At 48.4% G+C, this 17,114-nt stretch overlaps 1 protein-coding gene across 7 annotated transcripts in view; it reads left to right on the top strand.

The window, feature by feature from the left end:
- The window catches only part of MYO9A (myosin IXA), a 169,100-nt gene that overhangs the window by 45,533 nt on the left and 106,453 nt on the right, over positions 1-17,114 (top strand). For all 7 annotated transcript variants that reach the window (XM_032700338.1, XM_032700341.1, XM_032700343.1 and 4 more), the window contains one exon: positions 15,546-15,640. In XM_032700338.1, the coding sequence (XP_032556229.1) occupies positions 15,546-15,640 (95 nt within the window). The remainder of the gene's footprint in view (positions 1-15,545; positions 15,641-17,114) is intronic.

The following is a 17,114-nucleotide window of genomic DNA, read 5'->3' as shown; positions in this document are numbered from 1 at the left end:
TCTTTCTGTGGTTTCCTTTTTGTCAGTGGTTCGGTTTCCTTTGCCACCCTCCTGAGCTGCAGGCAGAGCTGTGTGGAGGAGAAATGCTGTTTGCACACGAGTTTCATTTTTGAATGGAGTGTTTCACTTGCTGATTAAGGTCAGTGAAGAAATACATTTAATATCTTCACTTTAAAGAGGCAAACAAACCCCTCCTTAGCTCCCACTGATGGGTTTTTTGGGGGGGGTTATAAAGCTGCTGTGAGTGAGCCAGCAAGAGCAGCATCCCCATCTTTCCCACTGGGATAAACAGATGCACTCCAGCAATTCCTGCTACATCCTGCCTGCGTTTTGTAGTCCAAAAAGGAAACAGAATCATGTGAATTTATATTATTTAAACCTTCTTATCATCCCAAAGGCAACCAGAGTGGCTGGGCCCCTTCCTTCAACCCCGCTTTCAGGGTGATGGATACTTTATTGTTTAAGGGAGGGATCTTTCAGCCCTATCCCCATAAAATCTTTCCAAATCCCTCCAGGTGATATTTGTGGAGATATTTAGACTCTGCAATGACCACTGGAGCGATGGTGTCCTTGGTGTTCTCAGCAGCCTCAGGTTTGGGTGGTGTACGATGAGATTGTTGTCTGACAGCAGGGACTTTATAGCTCCACATGTGGAATAAAGGCTTTGGAAGTGGTTAATGGAGAAAGTGAGATCTGGATCTCAGACACCTCCCAGTCTGATTCCTCCGCACACACATGCTCGATGAGTTGGATTAAAATCATGGAAACCATGACCTCTGTAGCTCTGCCTCATGAAGGGAGATCCAAGGCATCAAAACTGTGGGTTTGGATGTGAATTTGTCTGTTGTTCTTTATCGAGAACACAAAAATTCCCTGTTGGCTCAGTCGTTGTGCAGTCTCATGGACCCTCAGGAAGCTCTGTGTCAGTCAAGGCTGATGTTTGTCATGGCTGGAGAGCTGAGGTTGTGCCTTTGGGCGTGGTTCTGCCCTCGGTCCTGCAGGCAGGGACGCTCCAGCGTTCCATCCTCCATCCTGGAGCAAGTGCCGGAGCGCCAGCAGCTCCTTTCCTTGCAAATAATTGCTGGTTCTCAGTTCGTTTCTACAAACCAAGTGTCATTAGTGCTGACCCCCTCTTCATTCTGATGTGCTGCTGTGTGTCAGGTCACCGTTCGCTTCCCAATAATAGCTGGGAATGTGGTTTTATTTCGGCTATAAATTATGTATCACTGCTCAGCACAGGGAGTGCTTGTTTTCCCCCTTCCTTTTCACGTCCCTGGGCTCCTCTGCTTAAAGATCCTTTTCTCCCGTTGGGTTCAACTGATGAATCTCTTCCTAAATTCAGAAAACACACTGTGAATTTGTCCTTGAGTTTGTCTCAGCCTGGCAGAGGAGTTGTACTCAAATCCTGGCTGGGTTTTCCAGCTATTCCGGTTGGGCTGGTTAATGATACTGTTACATTTGGCTACAAAATTTCCCACCTCCCTCTGTGTCCCATCGCAGCTCCTTTGATACCGACAACAGCTTGTGATTATACTTTATGTGCTGTATATTTAGTTACAGAAGAGTTACCGAAAGGCTTAAACAGGCTGTGGTGATTGTTCAAAGGCTGAATGAAGAAATGCTGGTCTGGATTTTACTGTTGTAAAGCTTTCGGGTTTCTACGAGGGGAGTTGTAAACCCTTTGTTTAGTTGCTCCATGATGGAGAGGGAACATGTCAGCTGAGTGTGGTCAGGGTAGAGGGTGATCAGGGAGGGTTTGTCAGGCTGGGTGGGGGTGAGGGAACAGAAAAGCTGGTATAATATACTAGATGTGATTCTGTGAATATCTGTGGAGTGGAAAGCACCGTTTCAGGGAAACAGAGGAGAGGGAATTTAAGGAGCGTGTGCTCTCACAAAGCTTTGAAATTAATTGGATAACGAAGCCTGGTTTGCCTTTGCTCAGGCAGGCAATGCCCCTGGGAATTTTCCAAGTGGATCTGCTGCATTTCTCCCCTGTCACTGTGCCGAGTGTCGCAGCAGAAACTCCTGCACAGCTCCCAGTGCAGCCAATGGAGCAGTGCCTGCCAGCTGGGAGCAGCTCCTGGCTCTCCCTCCAACACACCCCTTCCGCGGAGTATCTTGCACTTGAAATGTGTTGCTGCACATATGTTGTCCTATGTTCTTCAGGAGAGCAGCAAGGTTTGAAACGCTGGTGTTCCCCAAAATATTGTGCACCAGGACTAAAGAGGTGGCAAAGTTAAATGCTGTTAAATGCCTTTGGAGGGTTAATTTGTTCTTAGGTGTCCTCAGTGACACGGCATCTTCCTTCCGCCTCCCTTCCCTGCTCTCCTCACATCTGGGAGCACCTCAGGGTCAGTGCCGTGAAATTTGGAAGACATATTGCAGCTGGTGGGGGGAGATCCCAGGAGGAGGTTGAGTGGAGCTCAGATCCTGCTCTAAAAATTGGGCCTGCATTCCTTCCTCTGCTTTGCTCCATTTGGGGTCAATCAGTGCCAAGTGGGGGGTTTGGGCAGGCCCTTTGCTCCTTGAAGCCTTGCAGAGATATGGGATGTGTATGGTGACTGCACAAATTAGCACTTGAAGTGTTGCTAAAAAATCCTGCACCTTAATGGAAGATACAACCTCAAACTACATTTCCTAATATTTGCATGGAAACCCCTGGGATTGAACCAAGGGCTTTCCAGTCCCCACTTTATGATCTCTCTTGCTCGGCCAAGGTGGATGATGAAGAGCTGCTGCTCATCTTCATGCAGGGAGAAGGAGCAGCAAGGGCTCTGCATCCTTGGAATGCAAACACGTCTGTGCTGGCACACCAACAGATGGCTTGGTTGGACTCCTGCCCTTTCCAAAAAGCTGGAGAAGATGATCCCAACGCACCATTGCAACCACTTGGTGTTTTACAAAGCCAGCCTGGGAAAAGGTGGACGACAGAAAAATCCCTGTGTTGGCTTTGACAGTGTTTTCTGCGGCGTGGAAAGTTGGAATATAAAATCTCCCCACGTTTCCCTTCATTTCATTAATTCAGGGCTTTCTTTCTCTGCTGGATTTTCTTGCCTTTAGGAACCCAAAGCTGTTCTCAGAAATCCCGGCCTTGGCAGTAGAGAAGAACATTGCACAAAGCTAAAGAGGTGGTTTTGGCAGGGTGGCCCTGGAAGTGAAAGCTCCTTCCCTGCCTGGAGCCCTCTCTCCTGACAGATGGAATTCCAGGGCTGTGCCCGTCTCGTGCCACGGGGCATCGGCTGTTCCTGCTGCAGCTGCTCCTTTCTCTGGTGTCAGATTTACCCCCAGCTGAGTAACCTGTGCCAGTTTAGAGTTTAGTCTCCATCATGACCCCAAGGAAACCCACATGGAATCCCTCTGGGAAGGTGACAGGTGGGACCTGTGGGATTGTCCTCTTTTACTGAAAATAGACTTTAATCACTTGCATCCTCTCCTAAGAGAAATACCTGATAGGAAAATGTTGATTTTTGAGACTTTTTGCTCCCTAAAAATAACCAGTGTCAACTGTTCTTTTTCTTGGCACTTATCAAATATTCTGGGCCCTGATAAGCGAATTAAGTTTTTTTCAATGAGATTTATTATGATCCAATGAGATAATAATTTTTTTCAGTGCTCCACATCAGTCTGGCTCCTGCAGGTGTTGTGGAAAGTCAGTTGTGTGAGGAGCAGCTGAGGGAGCTGGGGGGGCTCAGCCTGGAGAAAAGGAGGCTCAGGGGGGACCTTCTCAATCTCTGCAACCCCCTGACAGGAGGGGGGAGCCGGGGGAGAGGGTTGGGCTCTGCTCCCAGGGAACAAGGGACGAGAGGAAACAGCCTCATGCTGGGCCAGGGGAGGTTCAGGTTGGACATCAGGAGGAATTTCTTCATGGAAAGGGCTGTCAGGCACTGGAAGGGGCTGCCCAGGGAGGTGGTGGAGTCCCCTCCCCTGGAGGTGTCCAAGGAATGACTGGACGTGGCACTGAGTGCTCTGGGCTGGGGGACGAGGGGGGGATTGGGCACAGGGTGGACTCGTTGACCTTGGAGAGTTTTTCCCACCTCAGCGATCCTGTGATTCTGTGATTCCAATGCTTCCTAATAAGCATTTTTAAGCGTGAAAATAGGGGGAAGAGATATTTTTAGGGCTCCTTTGGACATCCGAAAGCTGCCTACGGCTACTGGAATGTTGCACTGCTGGAAAACACGAGCCCAGCAGCGCTGCTGCGGTGTGAGTGAGTCCTCTGAACTGTGGATGAGGCACAGAAACTTGATGCTGCTGCTCAATAGCGCTTGAAATTCTGGAATTGCGTCAAGAAGAGTTGCAGATTATTTATATAATCCCCCAGAAAAGCAGGGAAGGGCTGGAGACGTGTGTATTCCCGTTTAACCTCGTCCTCCTTCGTGCCATGTTTTACGTGGCAGAAAACAAACGTGGGTCTGACTGTGTTGATTTAGGGGCAGAGCTCTGATTTTATTGGGTTTTATTTTTTGGAGGGGAGGGCGGCTGGGTGTTGTTTTTTGGCCGTAAGCAGCAGAAAGTGGCTGAGGTCTGAGAGGAAGGAGAGCAGGGCAGGAGCCAAGGCGGGGCTCGGGTTTCAGTGGTATGTTTTGGTTGCTGCTAACGTGTTTTTGTTTTTCTTCATTACACATATTTCTCCTGGGAAAAGCAGGAAAAACTCTGTGTGTCAAATATACATCAGGGCTCTGAGCCTCTGCTAAGAGGTTCCAGATGGGGAGGCGTTACGGGAGGGACACTTTCTCCTGCCTTTCGGTTTGTGGCATTAATTTTGGTGACAAACTGCAGGAAAACTTGGATCAAGACCAGAGCAAGCAGTGAATGCTTATTTTTTTTTTTTTTTTTTTTTATGAGCATTTTTTGGGCTATCCAAGAATGCAATAGGAAGTTGAAACTTCTTTTCCAAACATTTATGGCCCCACGTCGAATCATTATATTCAAAAAAAAAAAAAAAAGGAAAAAAACCCTACAGTTTTGAAGGGACCTTGAGAGGCCTCCTCCAGGGGCTGGAGAGTGGCCAAGCCCAGATCCCTCTCCCTGGATTAGAGGGTGATGGTTGGTGAGAAGGGGGTGGAAGCTGGTGAAGGTGCCTGTCGAGGGAGTCTCTTGCCAACGGGCAATGTTTCGCTTCTGTCTGGGCAGGGCCTCCTGGTTCAGCTGAGGTGATGTTGAGTTGGAGATGCTTCTCTTCCACAAGAGCTCCTCAGGCTTTGATGGGGGCTCAGTTGGTCAGAGTGTGGTGCTGATAACACCCGGGTTGAGGGTTTGATCCCTGTATGGGCCGTTCACTATGAGCCAGACTCGATGATCCTTGTGGGTCCCTTTCAGCTCAGAATGTTCTGGGATTCTGGGTTGTTTCACATCTGCACTCAGGCTGAGGGTCCACAGCTCCACCCCCTGAAGCAGCAGTGTGGCAGCAAGAGCTGCAGCTCAAGTGATACCAACCTGTCATCACCAGCTCTAAAATCAGGGAGTCACAGCTCCAGCAGGAGCCTCTGAGTGCCACGAGAGCTGTCAGGGAGCAACAGCGGCGGTAAGAGCTTGTTCTCCTGCAGGGATGGTTTTGTGTAAGGAAGTTATGTCTTCAACAGTAGTGCTGGTTAGTGTGTTGTGTCATTTGGAACATCAGTGTTCCCAAGGCAACGTGCTCTTGGCCAAAAAGCCCCCAGTCCGTGTTCCTCTGGAGAGCATGTGAAGCCCTGGCTGAGGAGTGACTCTGTACAGCTTCTGTGCTGGATGAGCTAAAATCAGAGGGAGAGGCTCTGAAAACAGAAATTTACCCCCGTGTTCTGCAGAGCACTGAAACATGTGGATGTTTGTCTGGTTTTGGAAATGGAAGAGTGTTTTCTTTACCAGGGGCTTCAGGGCAGGTGAGACACGAGTGGTCAACAGCTTTGGAGACTGTGAGGAGAAAAAAAAAGACAAACATGGTGCTGCAGATGTTGTCGTCTCTCAAAGAATGTATTATCATGGAATTCCAGACTGCTTTGGTTGGAAGAGACCTTAGAGCTCATTCAAGTTCCACCTCTGCCATGGGCAGGGACACCTTCCACTAGACCAGTTTGCTCCAAGCCCCGTCCAACCTGACCCCTTCCAAGGATGGGGCAGCCACAGCTTCTCTGGACAACCTGTACCAGGGCCTCCCCACCCTCACAGGGAAGAATAACTTCCCAATATCCCATCTAACCCTGCCCTCTGGCAGTGGGAAGCCATTCCCCCTCGGCCTGTCCCTCCAGGCCCTTCTCCCAAGTCCCTCTCAAGCTCTCTTGGAGCCCCTTTAGGCCCTGGAAGGAGCTCTAAGGTCTCCCTGGAACCTTCTCTTCTCCAGCTGAGCACCCCCAGCTCTCCCACCCCGCTCTCCAGAGTGGAGAGGCTCCAACCCTCGGAACATCGGGGTCATTTCAAGAAATTGCTGCGAAGTTTTAGTGACTCTCTGTGCTGAATCCAGCTCTGCATAAGGACATTATGGAAGGTGAGGAACTCGTGGCATGACTTGCTGTAGTAATACACAGTCTAACATGATGTAGGTTATGACCTGTTTGGCCATCTCTTGAAATGTGTCTATTAATGGGTTTTGATCTGTCAGTGCTTTGTTCCTGCTGCAGTGCTTGTTCATGGTACTTGTATTGCCTACTGGGGGAGTGGAAATTCTCCTGCTTAAGCCACGACTTGTTTCCAAGCCATTTGATTGCTCTGGGATTGTATCTCTGTCATACAAAAAAATCCCTTGAAGCACCAACTAAGGAGATTTTGCTCCGTCCCGTGGCCTGTTGGACACTTGCTGTCTGTGCCTGATGGAGCAAAGTTTGTTCTTTGGCTGCAGAGTGTAACTGTTGGGAGGTGGAGTGGTCACTGCAGTAACACTGAGCTTCCCACCTTCATCCTGGGATACTCCTCTAAATCCCAAGCTCAAGCCAGGATGAAGATTTTTTCCACCCAACCGCTGTGTGCAAGTTCGCTGGAAAACACGAGCGTTTGGCTGCTCTTCCCAGGGCCATCCACCCCGTGCACAAAAACATTAACGATGAGCAGAGGAGCAGGAATGTCAGCCAGACCCGACGGATTTGGCAGCCCCTGCCTCCAGGATCCATCCGTGCCGGTGTTGGATCATGACCATCTGCCAGCTCAGCCGGGCTTTTCTTCCCATCACGGCACTTACGTAGGAAAACTGTCCCTGTTCGGGAAGAGGACTTAGGTCGGAGGCCTTGGTGTGGTTTTGGGGTTTTATTTTCTTGAATTGTGGTTTTGTGGCAATTCCTTTTTTTTTTTTTCCCCCAAAGCAACACTTAAAAGGAAGAAGCTGCAATGGTTTGATCCTGTGCTTAAATATGGGAAAAGGGGGAATATTCTGCCAACATTGAAGCGTTTGCCAGGAATGCAGACACCAAATCCTGGTTCTTACACAGTTGATAGAGCAGAGCTTTAAATCTCCCAAACAGAGGGGTGTTGTAGTGACGTTTATAAAACTTTATCTCAGGTATCTCACCCCGCAATGTTGCTCTGGAGATTTCTATTACACTGGCACTTCTTGTAGTCAACTAAACTGGCCCCTAAACCTTCTCCAAGTGCTGCTCTCCCATGAAAAGTCCTTCTCTTCCATATTTGTATTGGGAGTGGGAACTCTACATGCACAAAGACAAACAGTCATAACTGAGCCTTAATTTCAAGCCTAATTGCTGTAAAAAATTGTTGGTTAATTGTGTCAGGCACTGAGCTCTGTGTGAGAAGTGACAGGACCTGAGGGAGCAGCTGGAGCTGTGTCGGGGCGTTTGGGGTGGATATCAGGAAAAAGTTCTTCCCCCAGAGGGTGGTTGGGCACTGAACAGGCTCCCCAGGGCAGTGGTCACGGCCCCAAGGCTGCCAGATCTCAAGGAGTGTTTGGACAACACTCTCAGGCACAGGGTGGGATTGTTGGGGTGTCTGTGCAGGGCCAGGAGCTGGACTTGAGCCTTATGGATCCCTTCCAGCTCAGGATATTCCATGATTCTGTGATGGTGACTTGATTCTGCAGAGGATGGATATGCTGCCCTTGGATAGTCTGTTTTCATCCCAGGTAGGGTCAGTGCAAGTGTTTTCCAGTGACAGGACAGTTTCAGTTGGCATAAACTGTCTGCAAGGAGAAAAAGCAAGTTAAAAGTGCTGTTTCCTCGTGTGCATCATGGGAGTCGTGTTTTATCCATCAGTTTAATTACAGGAGTGTTTGGCTGTTCATGGGTAGAACTCACTTGGCTGTTGTTCAGTGACTGTAACTATGGAATGAGGGATTTGCTGTGCTTTTATTGGGAGAATCCCACCAAGTTCAGTTCTGTGTAGCAGTGGCTGCGCCATCATTGACTGAGAGTGTCAGTGGTGGGGTGGAGAGTGTTTTAGCCTTCCTAAATGGAACAAATGAGAGGTTGGATTGGAGCAGGGAGGCCCCTTAAATGTGGTTTTGGCTCTTCAGGGAATCTTTGGAAGCCTGTCCATATGGATCTGTTCTCCATGTGCTCCACACGGGCAGGGGGTGAGGAGAGGTCTCATCAGCACTTCCCAGGTGCCTTTATCCTCTGGCCTTTCCCCATCTGAAGTGTTGGTAGGTCATGTAGAAAGGTTCTTTAGTGGAGAATGAAGAGCAGGGAGAGGACAGAGGTGTGTCTTTTGTTGCTGCACCAGCTTAAGAAATGGCATTACTGATTTTTGAGAAGCTCATAAGCCAAATTTCAGGGAGGCACCACAGAAAGCAAACAGCACCAAAGGGCTGTTCTGACTGGTGTAGGGTTGGATTCTCTTCTAGGCAGTGTGTGGAGATGTGAGTCCCATGTCCCTGCTCTGTCTGCAGCAGAATAGTGAGGAGATTCCTAAAAACATGAAAACTGAATGGTGATTGAGGTGGGCAGGGTCCTCCAGAGGACATTGGTCCATCTGTGCTCAAAGCAGGTCAGGTGGGCTCAGGGTCTTGTCCCAGAACAGGAGCTGTTTCTTGGCTCGATGGGGAGTTGGAATTCCCCCCATGGATCAAATCCACAGTTTGAAGAGCTGCCTGTGCAGGGCTTGTGGAGGTTTGAGGGCTTCTAAGTTCTTCTTAGACCTGCAAAGGACTTGTGTTGCAAGGCAGGAACCTATAGGTCTATTATTGTTTTGTTATTATCACCATCATCTCATTTCTTGTGGAACAGCAGCAGCTGGAACTTTGCAAATTCTTTTAAAAATAGTGAGTTCATTTATTTCCCACAACCTTCCATGTGCTGTAGTTGTTGCCAACCAGGAGATTCCATGGGGGTTATCAACTAAATTAGGGGGTTGCACTGAGGAGGAATACCTTAAAATGTGGATATAAACCCTGATATGTGTGAGGGACAGGGAGATTTTAGATCTATATGTGCACTTGTAGGTTTTTTTCAAACTCCTGCCTGCCCCTCACAGACTTTTCATGGCCACAGCCAAGTGTTCTCTACAATGTTGGTGACATTATTAATTTTTAAACAACAACAACAAAAGTATTTTGTCATTATAGACCTCGAGTTGTAGCTGGTTTGTCAACCTTTGTGGTTCAAGGGTCCAGAGGAGGACATGGAGCTGCTCTGAGGCTGGAGCCCCTCTGCTCTGGAGTCAGGCTGGGAGAGCTGGGGGTGTTCACCTGGAGAAGAGAAGGCTCCAGGGCCCCTTCCAGTGCCTAAAGGGGCTCCAGGAGAGCTGGAGAGGGACTTGGGACAAGGGCCTGGAGAGACAGGGCAAGGGGGAATGGCTTCCCACTGTTGGAGGGCAGGGTTAGATGGGATATTGGGAAGGAATTGTTGTTTGTGAGGGTGCTGAGGCCCTGGCCCAGGTTGTCCAGAGAAGCTGTGGCTGCCCCTGGATCCCTGGCAGTGTTGAAGGCCAGGTTGGATGGGGCTTGGAGCAACCTGGGACAGTGGAAGGTGTCCCTGCCCACACCAAGGGGGGAACTGGGTGAGCTTTAAGGTCCCTTCCAACCCAAACTGTGCTGTGGTTCTATGATTCTCTGAGATGGAAAATTGCTGTTTGCTCTGCAATTGTGCTGCAGTGGGTGGGGGAGAAAATAACCCTGTGACAGAAACGCTGAGAGGGTTTGAAAGGTCAGCGTGTGGCAGTTTCAGGGCTCTGGTCACTTGTCGAGGGGGAGGGCTCCGCTCAGGCATCGCAGCACAAACACTATAAATACTTTGTGGTTTGTGCTTTTGCCCACAAAAGCAGCGCTGGGTCCCTGGGCCAGCGTGGGACACGAAGCCACAGCCGAGAGAGCTCCACACCGAGGTGTCTGTGCTTGGGCTCCTGTTTGATGGCTCTAAATTACATTTTCAGTGCTACCGTTGGGCTGTGCCGAACCACGGCCTGAAGGATTCCCATCAAAGCTCTTTGCCTTTGCAGGAATTCAAGTTGTCACTCGTACTTTTCCAATTTGGTGCTTCTTTAGGCATCGTGGTCTCTGCTGGAGAGAAGTGGCTCCTCATGGGAACAGAAAGTTGGGAGATGTGTCAAAGTGGTGTCGTTTTACCAGAGCAGTTTGGGCTGAGAGGGTTTATCAGGCACTGAGCTGAAGATTTAAAAGCACTTCCCAGGGCAGGAGCAGTAATTGCAGGGGATTTACTGAGGCTCTGACTCAAGGAGTCTACGTGCAGTTTGTGTCCTGGCCATAATTCAGTATATTTCTGTTAAAAAGCAATAGAACAGGGCAAGGAGAGTGCTGGGAGCTTGGCTGCAGGTGGAATGAAAACGAGGGAAAATGATCTTTATCGTCCAGGTGTTTGTGTTTCAGGATGCAGGAAGGAATTTGGGGTTACAGAGAATAACTTGTGAATGCCCCAGACACATAAAAAAAAAGACCTTAAAATTCAGAAATTCCAGTATGGTCTTTTTTTAACCTGTGTGGTTTTGTCTTTTGGAATGAAGGTGTCTATGAATTAGCATGTTTTTCAAGAATAATGTTCAGAACATTGGGATAAACAGCCCTCAGATATGGAAAGAAATAACAGGGAATGTTTGAAACCACCGCTGTTTGTGGACACACACACACACGGGGTTTCTCCAACAGGAACTGTAGGTGAAGCATGGGATGCACATCTGATGTGCATCATGGAGTCAGGGAATCATTAGGAGAAGACCTTTAAGATCATCATCAACCACCACGTTCACCACTAAGCCATGGCCTCAAGTGCCACGCCCACTCGGTTTTGGAATGCTTCCAGGGATGGGGACTCCACAGCTTCCCTGGGTAGGCCCTTCCAATGCCTGACTACCCTTTCCATGAAAAATTTTTTCCTAATATCCTAAACCTCCTGTGGCTCAACTTGAGGCCATTTGCTCTCATCCTGTCCCTTGTTCCCTGGGAGCAGAGCCTGACCCCCCTCTGGTTCCACCCTCCTGTCAGGGAGTTGCAGAGAGCAAGAAGGTCCCCCATGAGTCTCCTTTTCTCCTGGCTGAGCCCCCCCAGCTCCCTCAGGAGTTCTCCAGCCCCTCCTGTATTTCAATGGTCAGTAGATTTTCCCTGAGCTCTTCCCAACTTGCTCATGCAGTTACAAATCATTCATGCTTCATTTGATTCATTAATTCCAAAATTCACAGTGAACCAGGGAATCCGAGCCTTCCAACACTCTCTTGTCTGACATTAACCTATTTCTTATCCCTGGTATTAATGAGCATGAGGGAATCTTGCTCCCAGTCCCTTCAGTGCCCCACCATGGAGTATAACTATTAATGTAACTATTCCACGATGGCATAGTTGAGATTTAAGGAGCTGACTTGCTTTTCTGCTGGGATGTTCATGGTATGGCTTTCTAAAAAATTCCATTTCTATTCCAAGACGGTGGGGAACCATTTAAAACCTCTTGGCCATTAATATATTTCTCTTTCTATATAGCAAAGAGATGATGATGTATTTATTTGTCTCGCTAAGGGTGAGGGCTGGAGGCTCCTCTGAGGGCTGGAGACCTTAAATGTGCTGGTAGAGTTCTGGATTTCCACTAGTCCTTTCACACTTATTCCATAGGGGAATGCAGCTTTTATTCCATAGGGCCATGGAGTTGGTTTTCTGTACGAGAATATTGCTGTTATTCTATAAAGAATAACATTGTTTGGATTATGTGTAGAACAGAAGAATAACACCAATTAGAGGTGCAGGAGCAGGTCCCACCCTTATCCTACCTTCCCAGCAGCCACTTTGGGAATGTCAAATGGCATCTCTGGGACTTCTGCTGAAGAATTTACTCATAAATCAAGTGCTCCTGTCCCTGAGGAACCTGGATTCCCACCTGCTCTGCCCCCACCTCCATAGTCAGCCCCACTTTTCATTTGGAAAAGGACCAGGAAAACACAGTGGTAGTTTGTATTACCAAGGGGCACTATAAAAATGGGGTGATGTGTGCTCAGGAGGTTCAATTCAGGAGGAATTTCTTCCTGAAAAGGGCTGTCAGGCATTGGAAGGGGCTGCTCAGGGAGGTGGTGGAGTCCCGATCCCTGGAGGTGCCCAAGGAATGACTGGAAGTGGCACTGAGTGCTCTGGGCTGGGGGACAAGGTGGGGATTGGGCACAGGGTGGGCTGCATGGTCTTGGAGGTCTTTTCCAACCTCAGTGATCCTGGGAATCTGTGATCTTATTGCCATGCAAGAACAAGTCACTGTGGTGTTTTCCTGGATGCAGAGGTTTGGAAAATAACCTTATTTCGGGAAAGCCATTAAAATAATCCTTATTCTGGCTGTGGGCTGCTGTTAATCCAGTTTGCATCAATATTCAGTGCAGAATGAAGAGACCAGGAGCCTCTGGGATCCTGGAGAGAACTCAGAGCATTTAGCCAGGAAACTGTTAATTCCTTTTTTCCCTGCCATCCATGATAAGCATCTCCTCATGCTGTAGGAATGGAGCTGGTGCACCTCTGCCTTCTCCAAGCTGTTGGATCCCAGCACTGCATCCAGAGGGATGCTGGGCTCCTACAGAGGAACGTATTGAGTTTTGTTTCCCGTGCAATGTTGAGCCCTGGCCAGGAAAAGCTTCGGTCTCCCCAAGAATCCTTGGAATGCTGTCAGGGAGTTGTGTCCGTTGAGCTGCTCAGCAGCTTCGAATCAATGACTCAGGAAAGGGCATTAGTATGAACAGAAGGGAATTTGTTCGAGACAAGTTTTAACTCATTTAGAACTTTTTGGAGGCTGAACTATTCCATTCTGCCCCCCTGCAGAGGAACGTGGTGTCCTGGTCGGGTCTATGGAAATTAGACATGGATAAACTGAATTAACAGCCCTTTTTTTTTTATAGCCCAACAGTCCTGCTGAGGAAACCCAGTGAGGAAACCAACCAAAAATGTCTTAAGTTGTCTCAAATCAAACCCCAGGCCTTTCTTCAGCTCCTTGTTGACCCATTCCCAGCATGCTGGGGCCGAGGAGTCACCCTGAGTCTGAAGGAAAAGACCTGAAAGGGGGATATTATGGGCCATGATTTCTGTAGGCATTTGGGTTATAAAACATCATGTGGTCTGGTGTGTTAATCCTGAAAAAAGCTCCTAAAAAAAGGAGGAATCTTGCTGTTCCCCACTCCTGTATTTCTCCTCCTTGCTACAGAATAAAAAAGATTTATTCCCAGGCAAGGCTCTTCCCAAAGAAATTCTAATAAATAGACCTTGTTTCTCTCCATGAGCAATTACTTAAGGTACAAACACAGGGAGTCGAACTAGAAAATCCTTTTAATGTTGTTCTTTGCTTAAATTCTTTATTAAATTAGATGAAAATTTCTTAAATGATATAAAATAGTGCTGCCTTCTGTTTAGGCTGTTCAGGTTCATCTTGCTGCTGGCTCGAGTGAGCAATGTTAATTAGGTGAGCAGTGTTAATTAAGTGTATAGAAAATTTATCTCCTTGCCTTAAGATGCTGTCTTAGATTAGGGGCGATGCTATTGCAGGGAAATGCTCATAATTTAATATCATTTAAAACTAATATCAAAGTACAAGGTGCTGCTCTTGCATGTTTTCAGTCTCAACATATTCTGCTTATAAGCTTCTTGCTGTGTCCCTGCTTGCTGAATTACCTGGGGGACAGGTAAATCCTTTGGCAGTCTGAAATGGGTCCCATCTTTTAATACCAAAATGCTTGTTTTGGGCAGAGGGTGCCTGGATTTTCAGGGAGAATTTTGGGGGCTTCAGTGGAGCTGTGGGTGTCCTTGGTGGGTGGGGAGGGGAGGGACACTGCGAGTGGGGAGGATTTTGGGGGGGGGACAAGGAGGAAAAAAGTGGGGGCAGCCTGAAAAGATGTGAATCCTCTGCAGGGGAACCTTCCTGAGCTGCAGCTCTGGAATCATCTCCGGAGCTCTGGAATCGTCTCTCCGGCAGAATCTGCTCGCTCGGCAGGTTTCGGCCATCCCAGAACTTGTTTTAGGCAACTAAAGCGAATTCATATGCAACAGCTTGAGTTTAAACAAATCCCTGGATTCAAAAGGTGGTGGTGGGGGGAAATCACCTCGTTATTCCGTCGGTGCTTAAATCATTAAATCCAAGCAGACTGTGGAATGAACCAGCCTGGGAAGAGCCGTGGATCCTGCAGGGACCGGAGGTGTCCGGTGCCCTTCCGCCAAGGTCTCGTCTCATTTGACCTTTATATTCTGCTTTTGGCTGCAGAGTTAAATCTGCAAAGGTCATTTGAAAAGCTTCAGATTATAGATGTAAAGCCCTTTTAATCTTTTCTAATAAATAGCTGAGTAGGGACTAAATCTACTGGGAGCTGGGCTCTGATGTTAAGCCCCAGCACAAAATGTCTATACATGAGCAACACTTGCAAATTATCTTAAAATTATAATTATCTGAAGTAAATTTGGCATAGAAGAAGAGGTGGGTGAGGATGAAAACGGGTTTAATAAATGAAGCATTAATTGGACCTGGTGCCTTGACAGATCCTGTCACTGTGGTCTGGGTGATTATTAAAGTGATTTAGGCACAACTGAAAACAGCAGTTTCAGTTCAGAGATTTCTCCTAAATGGCAAGAAATGACTCTGTGCAGTTGGTGCCTCACAGGGTTGGAATAAAACCTTTGCATAATAGACTTAAAAGCATTTAGATTTTGGGAAAGCAAGAGCAGCAAATGGAAACAAGGATGTCTGAGGTTCTGAAATACCTCGAGTTGTGCTGGGACTGTCTCTGACATTGTCTAACATCTGAGTGGCCTTCAAAGCATTTTCCCCCCCTAATTCCATATATAATTAAAAAGCAGCTTCCTCCAGCTCATTAAAATGTAGAGTCCTGTTGGAGCAGTGCAGGTTTATATTTATTTACATGAATAAAGCTCAGCTTTAATACAGCCCGGAATAACTTCCAATATTAAATCTCTGTTGTGCAGCCCATGCTTGATTTTTAACCAGTGTTTAGCTGCTCTTCATGAATACAAAACAGCAAAGGAATATGGTCCCCAGGAGCTCGTGGGATTATTTTGTGAACCACTCAGCAAACTTCCCCCAGCTCCTTTCCATTCATTCTAAATGATAGGAACATCCCCTGAGTAAGTTGTTAGTGAGATCCATGGGAATAAGGCAAGGAGGTGGTGGCTTTCCCAGCATAATGATGGCATCTCCTTCTTTCCACAGGCTTTTGGAAATGCAAAAACAGCCCATAACAACAACTCCAGTCGCTTTGGGAAGTTCATCCAAGTGAATTATCAGGAGACGGGCACCGTGCGAGGGTAAGTGGAATCGGGTGAGGTGCTGGATCTGCTCGAACCCAAACCAGCTCTGATAGGGGTACACGGAAAAGAGGTTCACTTTTTTGGCCAGTGTTTCCCAAAGTGGAGACAGGCAAAGACAAACACCTGGGTTTGAGCATGTCCAAATCCACTGCTGTGGAGATGACGGTGTGTCCCAGCTGAGGTGAGAACACACCTGAGCTGGTTCTGAGCCATTGGAGCTCTGCTTAATCACGGGCTCAAATTTATAATGAAGCTGAAAGGCAAGTTTTCCTCTTCAGACAAGAGTTAAGGCAGGAAAGGGGAATGTTTTAGCTGGGATGGGTTGGGGCTGGAGCACAGACGGGCGGTAGAGGTGGAGCGACCGGCCTGGCTCAAGCTCAGGAGGAGAAAGCCAAGGGGAGGGTTTCATCTCTGGCTGTGTGATGGTGGCACAGGGGTGATGGACCAAACTCTTCTTGTTGCTGCCTAAATCCCCACACGCTTCTGGCTCGAACCTGACATCTCTCTTTAACCCAGCCCTTGACCAGTGAGGGCCTCTTTTATTCTCCCAGGCCATTGCAAGGAGACACTTGTCTCCAGTGTCGTTCTCCTCAGGTTATTTGAGCAGCTGACAGGTGAGAGCAGCCCTGGGGAGAAGGATTTGGGGTGGTGCTGGATGGGAAGCTCCACATACCCTGGAAGCCCAGAACCTCCCCATGCCCTGGGCTGGTCCCACACCGTGGGCAGGAGGGGAGGGAGGATTCTACTCCTCTGCCCCACTCAGGTGAGACCCCACCTGCAGAGCTGCCTCCAGCTCTGGGATCCAACAGCACAAGGATGTGGAGCTGCTGGAGCCAGTCCAGAGGAGGCCACGGAGCTGCTCTGAGGGCTGGAGCCCCTCTGCTCTGGAGACAGACTGGGAGAGCTGGGGGTGTTCAACTGGAGAAGAGAAAGCTCCAGGAGACCTTAAAGCCCCTTCCAGTGCCTAAAGGGGCTCCAAGAGAGCTGGAGAGAGGCTTGGGACAAGGGCCTGGAGAGACAGGCCAAGGGGGAATGGCTTCCCACTGTTGGAGGGCAGGGTTAGATGGGATATTGGGAAGGAATTGTTGTTTGTGAGGGTGCTGAGGCCCTGGCCCAGGTTGTCCAGAGAAGCTGTGGCTGCCCCCCCATAGCAGGGGGTAGAACCCCCTAAACCTGACTTTGGCTTTAGCCCATAACACAGGTCATCACCAAGGGCCTGGAGCTGGCTCTAAATGAGCAGGGCTTTGTTAACTCTGCTTTTTGTCCAGGTTAATTAATGCAGTTGGAGAAATGCGGAGTAGAAGCAACATTCCAGGGGCTGTGTAATTCCTGCAGCTGGCTCAGAGATCTCTCGCTGGGACTTTGTTGGTATTTGAGAGAATTGCTGTTCAGTTTTTTTGTTGTTTTCCAGCAGAACAGCAGCACACCGAGAGCTGCCATTAATTTTGCAGTGAGCTCGGGTTCTCCGTGT

The sequence above is a fragment of the Chiroxiphia lanceolata genome, chromosome 12 (assembly GCF_009829145.1).
Source record: "Chiroxiphia lanceolata isolate bChiLan1 chromosome 12, bChiLan1.pri, whole genome shotgun sequence".
In the NCBI taxonomy this organism is placed as follows: Eukaryota; Metazoa; Chordata; class Aves; order Passeriformes; family Pipridae; genus Chiroxiphia; species Chiroxiphia lanceolata.
Note: the sequence above shows the minus strand (reverse complement) of the source record. Positions and strands in the feature narration are given on the sequence as shown.